Source organism: Oreochromis aureus, linkage group 22, assembly GCF_013358895.1.
Source record: "Oreochromis aureus strain Israel breed Guangdong linkage group 22, ZZ_aureus, whole genome shotgun sequence".
In the NCBI taxonomy this organism is placed as follows: Eukaryota; Metazoa; Chordata; class Actinopteri; order Cichliformes; family Cichlidae; genus Oreochromis; species Oreochromis aureus.
This window is the reverse complement of record NC_052962.1, coordinates 29,498,149-29,514,712: the sequence shown is the minus strand read 5'-3', so window position 1 is coordinate 29,514,712 and position 16,564 is coordinate 29,498,149. Positions and strand designations below refer to the sequence as shown.

At 42.1% G+C, this 16,564-nt stretch overlaps 1 protein-coding gene across 1 annotated transcript in view; it reads left to right on the top strand.

The window, feature by feature from the left end:
- The first annotated feature begins 7,873 nt into the window (after nucleotides 1-7,873).
- Nucleotides 7,874-16,564, top strand: part of LOC120435929 (C-type lectin domain family 4 member E-like) — a 58,617-nt gene continuing 49,926 nt past the window's right edge. The window contains exons 1-2 of the mRNA XM_039606130.1: nucleotides 7,874-7,907; nucleotides 8,011-8,085. Coding sequence (XP_039462064.1) covers nucleotides 8,055-8,085 — 31 coding nt within the window. The 5' untranslated portion in view covers nucleotides 7,874-7,907; nucleotides 8,011-8,054. The remainder of the gene's footprint in view (nucleotides 7,908-8,010; nucleotides 8,086-16,564) is intronic.

Here is a 16,564-nt window from a genome sequence, read left to right as displayed (position 1 = left end):
AAAGCATGCCAAGTGGAGGCTGATTGGCCCGAAGAAGGTAGCCAGAAAGATGATTGGACTAGACCTGTGATGTGAGCTTGACCGCATGGGAAAGTGAAAGTGATGCAAAGCATCCAAAACATCCAGGAAGCAGATCGATGTGACTACAGATCTTCCTTACTGAACTTACGTATAAGCTTCATTTTATCTGGTAGGACAGTGAAATCGCCATGTCACATTAATGACCCGTCTACAAATTGAACAATTTCAGAGTTCCTCAATGCAAAATTGAGAAGATTTTCAATATCTTATCTACAGTACATAAATCAAAAGATTCAGACAATCTTGAGCAAACTCTGTCCACAAGTGGCAAACCTGAAAATCCATGTATGGACTCAGGAACCCTTCCAGAAATCACTGTATGCAAAAACAGCTAACTGTGCTATCCACAAATGCAGGTCAAAGCTCTGTCATGTAAAGATGATGCCATGATGATGGCACCATAATCCAGAAACCAGAAACACCACCATCTTCTTTGGGTCAAAGCCATTTAAAGTTGACTGAGGCAAAGTGGAAAACTGTTCTATAATCAGACAAATTGAGATCTAAAGTTATTTTTGGAAAACATGAACTCCACATCCTTTGGACTAAAGAGGAGAGTGACTATCCAGCTTGTCTTGACTGTGTGTGTACATCTGGAAAGCCACCAACAATGCTAAAGGTATATACAGGTCATTGTTCACAAACACTGATACAGTTTGAAAAGTTAAGAAAAAGCTGAGTCATGCTCCATAGATAGTGAACAGTTTTGCAGTTGTATTTTGGCCACTAAGTTCCTCTTTTATGCTGCACAATGACTGTTTACATTTATGCACCTAAAGCCTGTTAAAAATAAGGGAAAAAAACAAATATACTTAAAAGATAATCCACAAAAAAGAAATCAATCCTCACTTGATGATTCTGCTATTCACATTAGATGTGGATGTTGTATGTTGACCATGATTAGTTTCTAAAGTTGTTGTAATTTAACAAAATGATTAAAGGTAACAGCAATGAGAACAAATGGTGATTTTCAGGTCTAGGGGAGGCACAGGCTTTTTTCATACTGTTTCTATGTAAGCGCTTTCTAACATTCACACTCTGATGGATGCACTGGAATTAGTATCATGCCCAAATATATTTGGCTTGCAGACAGGGATCAACCCACCAACCTTCCAGTTACTAGGTGAGCTGCTCTACCTCCTGAGTCACAGCCACCCCAAGAAAAGCAACTAGCTCTTGCAGCAGCAGGTGAGGTAATGATGAACAGGGATCCACTTCTTGTGGCCAAAGGAGGGATCCACACTGGGAAAACAAGGAGAGATGATATTAGTACTCAGGGAAGCAAGGTACACAAGGAGCAGCTAAAGCATGCCTGATAAGTTGAATGAACTTGTCAGTTCAGCAACACCAAAGGACCTGAAAGCCCACAGAAGATAACTAAAGTGGATGATGACAGAATTATTTGCATGAGTAAGAAAAACACACATTCAGGGAATCAGGCTCATCATTGTTCATTTACTGTGGGTGTATACGCTGCTGTTCAGAGAAGGGACATTAAATGACATCTTTATTAAAATACATTAGTTTAGCAACATAGTTGTGTTTATTATTTCACTGGCTTCAACTCTTTCAATATAATTGACAAGAGGTCATGATCACAGTCTGTAGAAAAGAAAAGTTTGCTCTCTTCTTCTTTTTATGTTAGACTGAGGCCAGACTGGACACTACATTGACCCACTATTACTTTCTCCCCTAAGAAGTGGTATTAAACTGTTTAACGTGCTGTTTTTGACATAATGCCATAGACGAAGAAATTGTCTGCCTCTTTGTGAATTAAAGCACAATTGCATAATACTGCCACAAGATGGTGCCCCCTTCCTTTTTGTTGTGTTAAGCTGGAGCATAAGGTTGTACTACTAAAAGAGATTAATAGGTTAGCAAGCTATGTTGCTAATGTTCCTTTGCACTCTCCGCTAGTCGGGAACATTCCCATAACATTGGCAAATGCAGAGGTGGCAAAAGACCAGGCATTCTTAAGCAGCAGTACAGATACCTGTGTAAAATTGGCTCAGCTGGTGGTTTGAGGCATGATATAAATCAGGGCACACAGTTAGTGGGTGTTCTCCATCACCACTTAGTGGGCATAAGAGGTGTTCACTCTGCTGACCCACAGCACACCCAAGCTGCAACTCAAGTGGACCACAGCACAGAATGACCACAGCGCGTCTGGTAGTGCAGGGGCCCTCTCATCGCTGTTTACAGCTTTAATTTTTTTTTATTTTATTTTTTTAAAATCCCCTCTCACCCTGCAGGCGGTCTTTTATCATTCAAGCTCAGGTCCTCTACCAGAGACCTGGGAGAGACTCCTAGGACTGTGCTCTTCTGGACAGAGAAACACAGTTCAAGCTCTTCTCTCAGCCCTTGGTACTTCTTGAGCTCTTGTGCTCCTTTTACCTGATGTTGCTATCACTTGGTATAGCTACATCTATCACTATGGTCGTGTTCTTTGTCCGGTTGATTAGTCACCATCGGTTTGTCCATCTGTCTGGAAGTCATTCTCAACAACCCTAGGGGGTGTGCCTAAGGGTGGGTTTAAAAAATCAATTTTCCCATTAAAATCAATTTTAGCGTAAATAACGTGATATCAATTCATTAAATCCTGAATCGTTTTTTAAATATAAATGTATTTTGCCAGAAACCCTAGAATCTCAGGTTAAAGCTCACAAAACCATTTCAACAACCACCAAACAGCTAAAACAGCAAATGAGAGCAAGTAAACAGATTCTCCACAAAGATGTGAACACAGACACAAACACATCCCTCCGTTCACCCAACGACACGTACATATACATCCTGTTGGGTGCTGGAAACCGACATCTCACAGATTCTGAAGCTGTAGGTTTCGTCACTCTCCAACCAGAATTCACTGAACCAGCAGCAAAAGAGGATGAAAACTACGCTTCTTACTTTGGCTGTTTTGTGATTTTATTGTTTTCACCACAATAAAATGACACTTCCTGCACAGCCCTCTCCCTCTCTCTCTCTCAGTGTACTTCAAGAACAGTTTCCCATCTCAAATCTCTGTTTTCTGCATTATTCACTTGCTTATTGCACACCAGTCTTTGTTTACAGCGCTGTAGGCTGCTGTTTTGTTTTTGTTTTTTTTCCAAAAATGACCTCTGACAAGAAAGCCTAATTTCTGCTGTTCAGTATGAAGAAAACTTTTGCAAACTATGCCAAATTGCAAAACATTTAGCTGGGTCTCCAACAAAACATCTGTAAATTTGCTCTCAGCAGCATCAGGTAATGTTCATATGTTGTTTCATGATTTTCTTCCATTTTTTAACAACTGCTGAATATTTTTAAGTAATATTTTATCTGCTCTAAAAAGCCAAGCCAGGAAAATCTCCTTCATGTTTTTCTGTTTTCTCCTCAGTTACTTTGACACAAAGGCATCTGCTGTGATGCTCACACCTCTGATGAAGTCTCACAAGTGTCAGCTTTGTTTTTAGATAAAAATATGGATATGTACTGATAAATGATCAAAATTATAATATTTCTGACTGTCTGATTCAAAACTGAATCAGAATCAAATCAGTTAAAGAAATCAAAATCCAATGTGAAAAAATACAAACAAAAATTTATTCCGCTGCTTGTAAACTGGCCTTTAAAGCAAACATATTCACAGTTTTACTTTACCAAGTCAACACGAATGCAATAAAATAAATTTTAGTTCAATTATGCCAGCTAAATATAAGCTTTATCACTTCCACTTTCCCACACTGTCAAGCTGTTTGTGTCATCACTGGTCTAGTCCAATCACCTTCTCCCGGCCTTTTCCAGGCCAATCAGCATTCATGCCACGTACTTTATATCTCACTGCGCATCTGTCTTTCTCCTTTGCAGATGCTTTTGTGCGACCCACCTCCTCCCCATCTCCACCTCTCATCTCTCAAGCTACGTTCATCATCACCATCAGCGTCTAGGCTCCGGGGGGTCCTGCTGAAATCCCTTTCACAGCTGGGGTTCCGTTCTGCTGAGACGGGCAAACCGCCAAACATTTATCTATATTTTGTTCATCAATAAATCATGTTTATTCTTTCGAATGATCTGTCCTTAATGAAATGTTTGTATAGTGTTAAACAAGCAAGAGTGAAACATGTTTTAAAAAATATTTGGTAGTTTATTGTTAAAAACTAAAATTACAAATCTGTGCAGCAAAATAAAACTTGACTCATGCAAGAGAAAATCTTTAGCATGTTATAATCAGAATCAGAATCAGAAGACTTTATTTATCCCCAAGGGGCAATTAACAAACAACCGAGCAGCATACGTTGAAGATAAGGACAATAAGAACAGGCAATAGGAGTGAAATAATAAATACACAGAATATACAGTATATATAGTTTTAAAATTACACAGTTTTAAAATTAAAGTGACTGAAGGTGAATAAATAACTGCAAGTGACTAAAAGTGAATAAAGTGTCAGTAGTGTAGGAAGCGTGTAGTTTATGTTTCTGGGTGTGGGAAATGTTCTTATCGGCTGGAGTTAAAAAGCAGAGTGGCTTTGGGGACAAAGGTGGCTCTCCTCCTCTCAGTCCTGCAGGAAATGCAGCGGAGGCATCGCCCAGAGGGGGTGAAGAATGTGAGAGGAGTCATTGATGATTTTGGCTGCCTGTCTGAGGGCCTGTTGGCTGAAAACCTGTGCCAGAGTTCTGACAGGCAGGCCAATGATTTTTGAGCACACTGATGCAGTGTGCTGCAGTCTGTTCCTGTTCTGAAGGCTGAGGGAGTGGAACCAGCAGGTGATGGAGAAGGTCATGATGCTTTCCAGGAAGGCATAGTAGAAAGTCATCATGATGGGTGTGCTGACTCCAAAGGAGTTGAGTTTCCTAAGGAGGTATAGCCATTGGTGGCACCTCCTGAGAATCTCCTCTGTGTTGGCAGAGAATTTCAGGAGGTTGTCGAAGATGGTTCCCAGGTATTTATACTCCTCAACTACCTCCACTGGCTTCCCGTGGATGGTGGTGGTGACTGAAGCAGCCAGATCCCTCTGCCTACTGGAGAAGGTCACCACCATCTCTTTGGTTTTGCTCATGTTCAATTCAAGTTTGGAGCTGTCACACCACTCTACAAACTCCTGAAGAGTGGGCCCGTGGTGTTGTGAGGGGCCTGACAGCAGTGACAGGAGAACTGTGTCGTCAGCATATTTAACCAGGTGAGAGTTGGGCTGTGTGGATCTGCAGTCATCGGTGTAGAGGATGAAGAGCAGGGGGGAGAGCACACAGCCCTGGGGGGAGCCAGTGGAGGTGGAACGGAGACCGGAAAGAGACTTGTTGACCCAAACTTTCTGAGTCCTGTTGGTCAAAAAGTCCAATATCCACAGGATTAGCTGATCATCCAGGTGAAATCAGGTGCAAAGTTTAGTGGCCAGGATATGAAGCTGCAGAGTGTTGAATGCTGATGAGAAATCAGCAAACAGAAGTCTGGCGGAGGAGTCAGGGAGCTCCAGATGTTTGTGGATGGAGTCCAAGATGAAGATTTTGGCATCATCAACACTTCTGCGTGCACGGTAAGCAAACTGGAGTGGGTCCATCAGGGGGTCAGTTGCTCTTACAATGTGCTGTTTTATGATCTTCTCCATGGCCTTCATCACCAGGAGGTGAGGGCAACAGGACGAAGATCATTCAGAGACTTTGGGTTGTTTCTTTTGGGGATGGGGATGACTGTGGAGTGTTTCCACAGCTGGGGGACGGTGTGACTGTCAATTGAGTGTTGAAATAGAGTCCAGAACACACTTCCTAGTTGCCCTGCACAGTGCCTCAGAACTCGACTGCTGATGTTGTCAGGGCCGGGTGAGCTCCTCTCCCTGGTCCTCCTGAGGGCTCTCACCACGTCCTCAGACCTGAAGGTGAGTGCAGAGCTGCCAGGTTTGAGTGAGGATCTGGACTCCTCAAGCTGGGCCATGTTGTCCGTCCTAAACCTTTGAGGTCGTCAGGGAGGGAGGAGGGGTTGCTGCCCTCCACCTGGATGGTTCTGGGGGTGGTGACTGCAGTATTCACAGAGGCCATGGTTTTGAGGCCCTGCCAGGCTGAGTGGAGGTCCCCTTTGGTGAATTTTTTTTCAACTGTGTTTTTATACTCCAGTTTAGCAGTTTTTATGGCCCTCTTCACCTCCCTGTTGACCTCCTTTTTGTCCAGTGCAGAGCCGGTGAAGAAAATCCTCTTTTTTTTATTAAGGATTTCCTTGAGTTCCTTGGTGATCCAAGGTTTGTTGTTGAGGTAGATGGAGACTGTTTTTGAGGGGATAATGTTGTCAACACAGAAGGAGATGTATGATGTCACCGTGTTGACTTGTTTGTCAATGTCATCAGAGGGAGAAAGAAGACTGTCCCAGTCAGTGGCTTCGAAACATCCTTGTAGGGTGAGGATACTTTCCTCTGTCCACTGCTTGATGTTTTTGGAGACCTTTCTAATCCTCTTGATGACTGGGGTGTAAGCAGGGGCCAGCAGGATGGTGTGGTGGTCTGCTGAGCCGAGAGGGGGGAGGGGTAGGGCTTTAAATGCATCGGGTACAGAGCCATAGCATTTATCCAGAGTCTTCCCCTGACGTGTGCTGCATGAAACATACTGTTGGTATCCTCTAAGCGACTTGTCAGGGGAACAGTGGTTGAAATCACCCAGGATGAACTTGGGAGAGTTCGGTGATAATTGTTCCAGTTTGTACAGAGTGTTGGTGATGTACTCTGTGGCTTTAGCTGCATCAGCTCTGGGGTGGATGTAAACCAAGATGATGAAAGCTGTGAGAATTCTCTGGGGAGGTAGTAGGGGCGCAGGGAAACAGCCAGAAGCTCGATGTCTGTAGTGCACAGCTTCTCCCTCACAGTGACTGTAGAGCACCAGCTGTTGTTTACATACAGACACACGCCGCCGCCATGTTGCTTCCCGGTGCGTTCGCGGTCTCTGTTCAGACGAAGAGGTGATGAAAAGCCATCAATGTGCAGCGTGCTGTCGTCGTCGCTGTTGTTTAACCACAATTCCGTGAATGCCAGAACGGACGCAGTTCTGTACTCATGCAGGTGGTTGATGCAGGTTTGCAGCTCATCCAGCTTGGAGCAGAGAGACCGCACATTAGCAAGGATAATGGACGGGAGCGCTCGTTGTTTGTGTGTCTCCCTCTTTAGTCTGGCTCTCACCCCACTCTTCTTTAATCCCCTCCTGGTTACCTTGTTATTGTGAGTTTTTCGATTTCCGTGTCCACGGAGTATTTCCTCGGGAAAGTAGTCTGTGGAAGCGGAGCGGAAAAGCCGGAGGTCGGGCTGCAGCTGCGGCTGCAGGTGGATGAGGGAGTCCCTGGTGTAGGTGAGCCTTGGGGTCATGTTGAGTGTCGAAAACAAGTCCAAAAAATCACAAAAATGAGGAAAAAGAAAAGAATACAAATATACCGAGTAGACGGCGAAATACAACAACGAAAAGAGCATTAAAGTTAGAAAAAGAACGCAAAACTGCTCAGCTGACTGGCCGGTCGAGCGCACGAGCAGCGACCCGGAACCCCATACATACATAATACACTAATGTAACATCAGGCATAGAAACTAAAAATAACTACAAAAAAAAATAAATAATAACAGGATCACAGATAACAAAATTTTTTCATATTTGTACCTAAACAAGTGTTGTAAATGTGTTTTTTTGGTTGTTTGCAAGTTTAATACAAACTTGCTGTATTAATAAATGTACAAAAACGTATTATTTATTTGTTTCAAAATAGTTGAACTAAGCTGTAGATAGACCCTCCTCCGTCACCTTTAAAGTCATCAGGAAGTTGCTTTTTTAACAGAGAGCTGTGAAAGGTGTTGTGCTTCACTTCTCTTTGAAAAGCCTGAGGTGAGGGTCGCAGAGGTGAATCTTGATGCTAATCTTTCTTTTAAATATAGAAGGAACTGATTCCATATTAGCACCAGTTTGCTATTTTGTTTTTGTGATTCAGACACAGTTGGACTAACTCTGAAGTCAGGAGCTTGACGCCTCAGCATGATGAGCCGTCCACAGAAATACATAGAAGGTAAGAACATTAATGTGGTGGTAAATCAACAGGGAGGAGAAAAATACACTTTTTTATGAACAATGCTGTTTTCATACAACTTAATATGTAGTGGAAAATGATCCCTATGTAGCTAAAATATCTTAAGCCTGTATTCAGGGTGATAGGTTTGTAGCTTGAACCTATTCGCTGGAACGTTGAAGGCAATGTGATTACACAGCAAGCAAGACACGAGTAGGCAACATTCTTAATGTTTCACGTGCACGGGAGAGAACTGGACAGGCGCCGTTCCTTCGCTTGACCCCAGTTGCTCTCGTCCGCTCTCCCGTAACACTGCTCTTTTATTGAGGTTACATGAATATGCATAGGTTCATTAACATATGACATAGGTATACATGTGAACAAAGAACACCTTGTGTGTGTGTGTGTGTGTGTGTGTGTGTGTGTGTGTGTGTGTGTGTGTGTGTGGGGGTCAAACTGTGACCCCAGGAAGACTCCCCAGAGCCGTCCATCTAAACAGAAGGCTCTTAGACTCAAACAGATATACGTGTGTTTGCTATACCATATATCAGGAAGAGAAGATACGACCTCTCCTAGGAGGTGTGTGATCTATGCCAGAACACTCTGAAGAGGAGTGAACGCACTCCCCTCTTCATGCTACACAGAGTTGTTACAGACTATTAAGGATCAAACCTCCTATCACTACACAATCGATTATATACTTCTAAGCATATATGAGTAAATATTTCTAAGCATAAATGGCAATAAACAATACAAATCTAACATTTCCCCCCTTTTGGCAATTATGCTAGAAAAGTCCCCAGTTATGATCACGTCATGTCTGACAGTGTCAATGCAAACATTTTTATACTCAGCATATGTAAACGTACACAGTTTCACAAATGTATTAGCAGTTATCCAAGTTCTCATTAATCTCATTCAATGGTAAACTGCATCCTACAAGCAAACAGATGAATCGTCAACAGTCAAAAGAGAAATTAACATTTTCAAGATCACTCCAGCTTGGTTGTGCTCCTCTGCAAGACATGTAAATCGCACGTCTCTCTGCAGAGTGGTTTAAGTTCTGCAGGGCATCATAAATGTGTCTTCTAGTTGTTTCCATCACTGTCCATAGGATCAGAGTCCAAATGTATGTAGAATAGACATTCAAACATACCAGTTGAGTTTGTTGTTTGTCAACATGGGTCTCAGCTATCATGAAAGCTGCAGACCTCTTCAGCACTCTAGTTTTATGGCCTCTCTGCCAACCCCCATCACCTCACTTCAGGCCTCCTTGTCCTGTGGGGGATACATATCCTCCATTGTCCATCCTCTACAGGAAAACCCTCTGTGGAAAGGGTACTGGATCCCGTTATCTTACTGCTGTTATGATTCCAGCAGTCTTCAGTGTGCCATCATATGCACAGTACAGTGACACAGCATTAGGTGATGTTCATAGGAAACTGCTGTCATCACCACCATAGCTTCTGGCTCCTGTGCTTTTCACAGAATCATGATGCCATCCTGGACTCCCCCTGCGCTGTCGGTGGAGCTTGGCACGCTTCCCTCATCCTTCAGGTGCCCGTCTGTTGTCCACAATCTCCTCTGTTGGCCTCTGGAAAGCCCCCTTGGCACAGCTCTCATTCCAACGCAGCTTCGTGGTCCTTGCTGTGGCTGTGGAATCTGATCTCCCAATGGGCCCCAAACAGCTCAACCTTTGACCTCAACCACTGCCTGGACGCGGTTATGCCTGGAATGGGTTGCTTCTCACTGGGCCTCAGAAGATTTCTCAGGAGATTCCTTTCAGCAATACTCTGATTGCTGCACCTGTATTTCCTTGCTAGGAGGAAAAACTCCTAAAGTATGTCAATCATCATCAAACCACATTCTTTAGTTCAGTGAGCTTCATTTATGGACCATCAAAGCCTCATCTGAACATGGATGCACCACTTTGCATAGGTTTAATACCCGTAAATGAACTGTTAATCACACAAATCACACAAAAATCATAAAAAACATAGTTTAGAAAACATAGAAAACATAGTTTCATGTAATTCATGTAATTCTGGACCCCTCCTCTTGACGCATGGACACTCCCATGAGTCAACTCATCAAACCTAGATTCCTGTCTGAAAGAAAAAGGTTAGCTAGATCATGTCCCAGGCAACATCAGGGCGTCTCCCCCTCTGGAGCAGCACCACCCCGGACCTATAACCCTGCAATAAAAGCTGTTAGTGTGTTTTGAAAACCTAGCTCTGCCAGGAGCCTGCATATACACCATCATGGCCTGGAAAACAAGACCTGGAAGTAAAATCAACCTTCACACTTATAAACAATTGTATCATTAGAGTAATAACGCATCAACAGGACAAGTATCATGTGCAGGTTTTCTCAAATCAGTAAACTACAATTATTGGCATAATTTGCCCCAAACATGGATCATCCCATGTACTCAGTTAACATTAACACTAGGTTTACTATCCTGCGCAAATTTGCGTAACTTCCCTAAACCCAATACCCCCTAGAATTACTGGCTTTTTTATTTTCTGGTGCAAGTCCCGAGGTGTTAAGCACCCCTGCTGAGATTTTCACAGGTCGTCAGCTTGTTTCTCCTACAGCTTTTGTTGTGCAAACCACCCATTGTCCTTGAGGCCTGGCACATTTGCATTTGCTCACTCAGAGTTGCTCAGATCCAAGGCAGGCCAAACCTCTGTGTTACAACTTTCAGAAATGCCTGATAGAAATGCTTCAACTTACTCATGAGATTTTGACCACATTTTTTGCGAAGTCACAACTATACTGAATGCACGACCGTTGTTGCCAGCTGCAAGAATGCTTGGTAGGGAACAGCTGTTCCCTACCAAGGTTCGTTCAAAAGTTTGAAAGACTTTGAAATAAAACAGACTTAATGTACCCATATATTGTGAATGTCTGTCTTTTGTATGTAGGTTGTAACACAGAGGTTTGGCCTGCCTTGGATCTAAGTAAACAAATGCCAATGTTGCACAAACACACACACACACACACACACACACACACACACACACACACACACACACACACAGCAAATCTGCATTTATTTGTCCCACAAGTGGAAAATCTGCATTGTCATTGCAAAAAGTGGACAGAGCACAGTATAGAAAGTGCACTATACAAACAATCTGGAAACATAAATATGGACACGTGTATTCAAAAATATTGGTGTATGTATACACACACACACACACACACACACACACACACACACATCTATCTATCTATCGTGTGTGTGTGTGTGTGTGTGTGTGTGTATATATATATATATATATATATATATATATATATATGATATAGATGTGTCTGTGTGTATAACTAGACTTTATGGTTTAAGTTCATGAACTTATGGCATTCATTTCAATCCTGTTTGTAAGAGCAATCATGTGTCCTGTTGGTGCCATTGTGGATTGCTGGTCAGAAACTTTTCTGGTGCCACTAATCAAAGAGACAATGCCCGAGATAGATTCATTTCAATTATGCAACACCTTCGATTTGATGACAGGGACACGCGGGCAGAATGGGTGAAAACAGACAAATTTGCAGCGATCTCCGACATCTGGACACGCTTCAACGAGAACTGTGCTAAGAGTTTCACTCCAGGGGAACACATGACCATAGATGAACAGCTGTTCCCTACCAAGGTTCGTTGTCCATTCACCCAGTATATTGCAACCAAGCCAGACAAATTTGGGATCAAGTTCTGGATGGCCACGGATTTGGACACCAAATATGTCTGCAGTGCATCTCCTTACTTGGGAAAGGACCCCAGTCGTCAGAAGGGAGAGAGGCTGGCAGAGAACGTGGTCATGAAACTGATGGAGCCGTTTTTGGATGATGGAAGAAATGACACAACGGACAATTTCTTTACTTCACTGTCACTGTCGCACAGACTGCTGCAGCGCAAAACAACATTACTGGGCACGGTGAATAAAGTCCGGCGTGAACTTCCTCAACTTGCAAAAGATACTGCAAAGCGAGAGGTATTCTCCACTTCAGTGCTTTTACAGTGTGGTGTAGACGTGTTGGACCAAATGGCACGGATGTATTCTGTAAGATCAGCAACACGCAGGTGGCCAGTAGTGGTTTTCTACAATATGCTGGACCTGGCGGCAGTGAATGCCTACATTTTGTACAAGGCATGTACAGGGTGGACAGGCAAAAGAAGATTGTTTCTGCGTCTTCTAGCTCAGCAACTGGGTGCCGATTCATGCAGCACAAGGAAATCTTAGCACAGAGGCAGGCTGCTGCAGCTGCTGTGCCAGGGACTGTAAAGACAACACAGTGCCAGGTGCAAGAGAGCTGCAACAGGAATCGCAGCAGATTTACCTGTGCAACATGTAAGAAATTCACCTGTGCCAAATGCAGGGATGATGGACACTGGGTCTGCAAACCCTGTAAAGTTTGAAACACTTTGAAATAAAACAGACTTGTGTACCCATATATTGTGAATGTCTGTCTTTTGTATGTAGGTTGCAACACAGAGGTTTGGCCTGCCTTGGATCTGAGTAAACAAATGCCAATGTTGCGCACACACACACACACACACACACACACACACACAGCAAATCTGCATTTATTTGTCCCACAAGTGGAAAATCTGCATTGTCATTGCAAAAAAGTGGACAGAGCACGGTATAGAAAGTGCACTATACAAACATTTTATATATATATATATATATATACATATTATATATACATATATATATATATATATATATATATATATATATATATATATATATATATATATATATATATATATATATATAGTACATAGTTATACACACATACATAGTTATACACACAGACATCTATATCATATACACACACACACATATATATATATGTATATATATATATGTGTGTGTGTATATATGATATAGATGTGTCTGTGTGTATAACTAGACTTTATGCATATTATATAAGGTGTGGCTATATAAATATATAAATATATGTACAACTCTGTGTATATATGTTTATGGACAGGCATGCAGGCAGGTAAGGAAGGAAAGCAGCCTTGCAGGGAAGGAAAAACTTGAATCTCTCATGGTTAGGGGTTGGGGGAGGGTGTGTTTGCACAACAAAAGCAGGAGAACAATGGAGCTGATGACCTGTGAAAATCTCAGCGGGGTGCCAAGAGGTGTTAAGGTCGGGGGGAATTTACGCAAATCTGCGCAGGCCAGTAAATCTAGTAGTAGGGACTTGCACCAGGGAAAAAAGGCTCAGTAATTCTAGTGTTAATGTAATCGGTGACTTCCCTTAAGCAAAGTCACTCCATGTATTTAACACTAGGAGCTCAGTAGTGGCCAGCTAATGAGCTCCATATCAAACTATTCCACAAACACTGCATCTCCTATTTGCTTTCTCATGTTACTTGTCCGTCTCTGCTGAATCCTCTACATGCACTCTTAGAAAAACAAACATTAGCAACACACATGGACAATCCTGGTGATCAGGCACAAGTTGACAGGGTCCAGAGGTGCTACAAAAAGACCATAAAGTTAGCCATCCATAGCTGTGGAAAGAAGTAACACTAGTTTCAACAGAGGGAATGTCTCACATGTTATTCACATCATCAAAGTAACCTTCACATTTCCCCAACAACACAGTGTAACAGCATCACCAACTCATAACCTGTAAACACAGTTTTCTTCACACATAAACCCAGAAATCCTGTAGTAGAAAACATCAACCAGCTATCCTGGTATAAATCACATGATCAAATCACATGAAGACTGTAATGCTGTAGAAATGTTAGCGCTGCACAGGTATACACTCTTTCTCACAGTCACCTCTGTGAACAACACAAGGTAGTGAATAACACCCCTGGTAGATGCACAGACACAGAAAGGGCATTTAAAAGGCTAAATCGTCACGCAACCTCGGATGTTGTTATCATCTTCCTGCTCCTTGTAAAAAGAAACACACACAGATTCATCTGCACCTTTGTCAGGTGGGGGTTAACTTCACACAGTGATGTCAGTCAGTCTGTCAGCTTCTGTCCGCCTTTACCAGTCAGTCAGTCTCCCATTTTTATTTTCTCTCACTCATTCATTCATTCATTCATTCTTTCTTTGCTGATAGTGGAAATTATTGTCGCATTTAGTTTCCACTCTTAGCAAAATGACGTCATTTCAAAAAGAAAAGAATTTAGACTGGATTTTCTCGTTGAATCCTTTTGGACAGGAACTTGTTTCCTAATTGTCCCAGATAAGTGACTTTCTCCTGAGCCCATTTTAATGTGGAGAAACTCACTTGCAACAATTTTCTCGACGACGCGTCATATAGCGCTTCTGTTGTAATCGTGCAGATCTGCTCAAACAGAGATTATCAATAAAACTTTCAGTGCACTGTGAAAGTATCAAAATAAAAAGGCCTTGTTAAGTCATGACACATGCTCCTCATCTCAGGAGGGTAAATCATACCATTAGCATGATTTATCAAACCATCATACTAATTGGCAGGCTCAACTTCACAACAAAAGAAAAATCATCAGCTAGATTAATTCAAAACCAACCATCAGCCGCACAACACACAACATAAGCCTCATGTCTTATTAGCTATGAATTTTAATCCCCAGGACTGTACTTTTACTCATTTAGGCCACAAATTTTATTTAGTTTTCCTTTTCCCCCATCATCATAAAACATGTGACATGTTGTCATGCATTTCACAAAAGACGTTTGTTCTTATATATTCAGAGTTGTGTATCTGGGTGCAGGAGTCACTCGCACATCACAACAGGAAACTCAGTGTTTTAGAGTCTCCACTCTAACAAACTCCAACACATCTCATTCACTCGTGCTAGAATTCAGTTACCTTTCATTAATCTAAGAACAACCAACTAATTTGCATATCAGCTATTAACCCACTAAGTTGACAGGACAACAGAAATGCATGTTCAAAATGTTATCACAAAAATAGAATGTCCCTCATACAGTAAATTACTTGTGCTGCATCAATCAGGCATAAAGCATCTCCCAATTTACTATATTAACAACTAAATTTATTGTCTGATCACTGGTTGGTCAAACCAGAATCTTTTTTCCCACAAAAAGTAAACTGTTGTCCTGCAACCTAGAGAGTTAACTGTCAGCATTGGATAAATTCAGCATTTGATAGCAAGTGTCTGTTAAATTTACACTATTTTAACACTGATGAGAGATAACAAGCTGATTTTCATTGCATGTGTGTTTGTGTTATTAGGCAGGTTTAATCAATGTCTGTGGAGCTGCATCTCCAGCAGGGCATGTTCTTAAAGCTGCCTTTCCTACACACTTCTCTGCTATTAATTGATCATCATTTTGTAACTAATGTGCTATGAGTCCACTGATCTTTGGATCACACGAGGTGATAAACAGACTCACATGCTCAAGATGGTGTCTAATCTTCATGAGCTCTCTTGTGTTTGTATTAGTAGGGTTAATGCATATTCTGCTTGTGTGTGTGATTTTGTATATGTTTCTTTTTGCAGTGGTTCAGATTCCTTCACAATTTTCCAACTTAAGCAGTCAGTATTATTTTCCCCAGGTTTGCTAACCCAAATTTTGATTTCCCACATTAAACAACAGCATTCCTCTGTGTCCTTACTTACTCCCACTCTGTTGTCCTCTCCCACTTCAACAGTCCAACAGCCGGCAGTTCTTCTTCAGCTTTGTCCTGTGTCCCACTGTCTCTTCTTGCTCTTTTACTCCGAAAGTGGCAAATGTCAACCTCCAACAGTCTCCTCAGTTCTCCTCAAACGTTCTTTTCACATGCACAGTGACTTTGCAGCTTGTTGGAAACACAGTGTCATTCATCCGATCAGTCAGGATGATGGTTTGCTCTTCTTCTCCACTGCTGTTTGTCCACACTGCTGCTGCTTGCTGGGACTCTTTGCTCAGGACTTTCCTGCTGTCTCTTTATCTGCCATGTTATTGCTCCTTGGAACTTCATTCCTTGTCTTCAGGGAGGAGTGAGAGCTCACTTGTGAGGATGAAGGACACATGGAGCTGTAAATAAGTTAGCCAGAAATTGGCCTGAATGTTTCCAATGATCTTAAAGTATAACTTTATTCCGACCGCTGCATGTGGAAAATTGGTCCAGGTCTGCTTTAATCTGAAAGTGACAAAACTAAGACATTTTCATTATTATCATCACTGCTTAACCAACACACAGAACTCTCCTTTCTTAAAAGCAGAAAATGAGATTGTAGTTGTTCTTGGCTAATAAACACAAAACCTTTTTCCTATGATTTTTCATCTACAATGTAGATTTTGTCTCTTTTTTACTCTTTTTTTCTTTACACTAGCTGGTGACCTGCAGAATCACCGCTCTCACAATTGGAGACAATTACGTTTACACAGCGCACACACACACTGCGACGTCAGGCACATTCACACTCACTTTTTTCATCTGCGTAAATAGACCATATGGCTGATGATATCTGCCATGGTGATCCATAAGTATGATCACAAGTTTATCT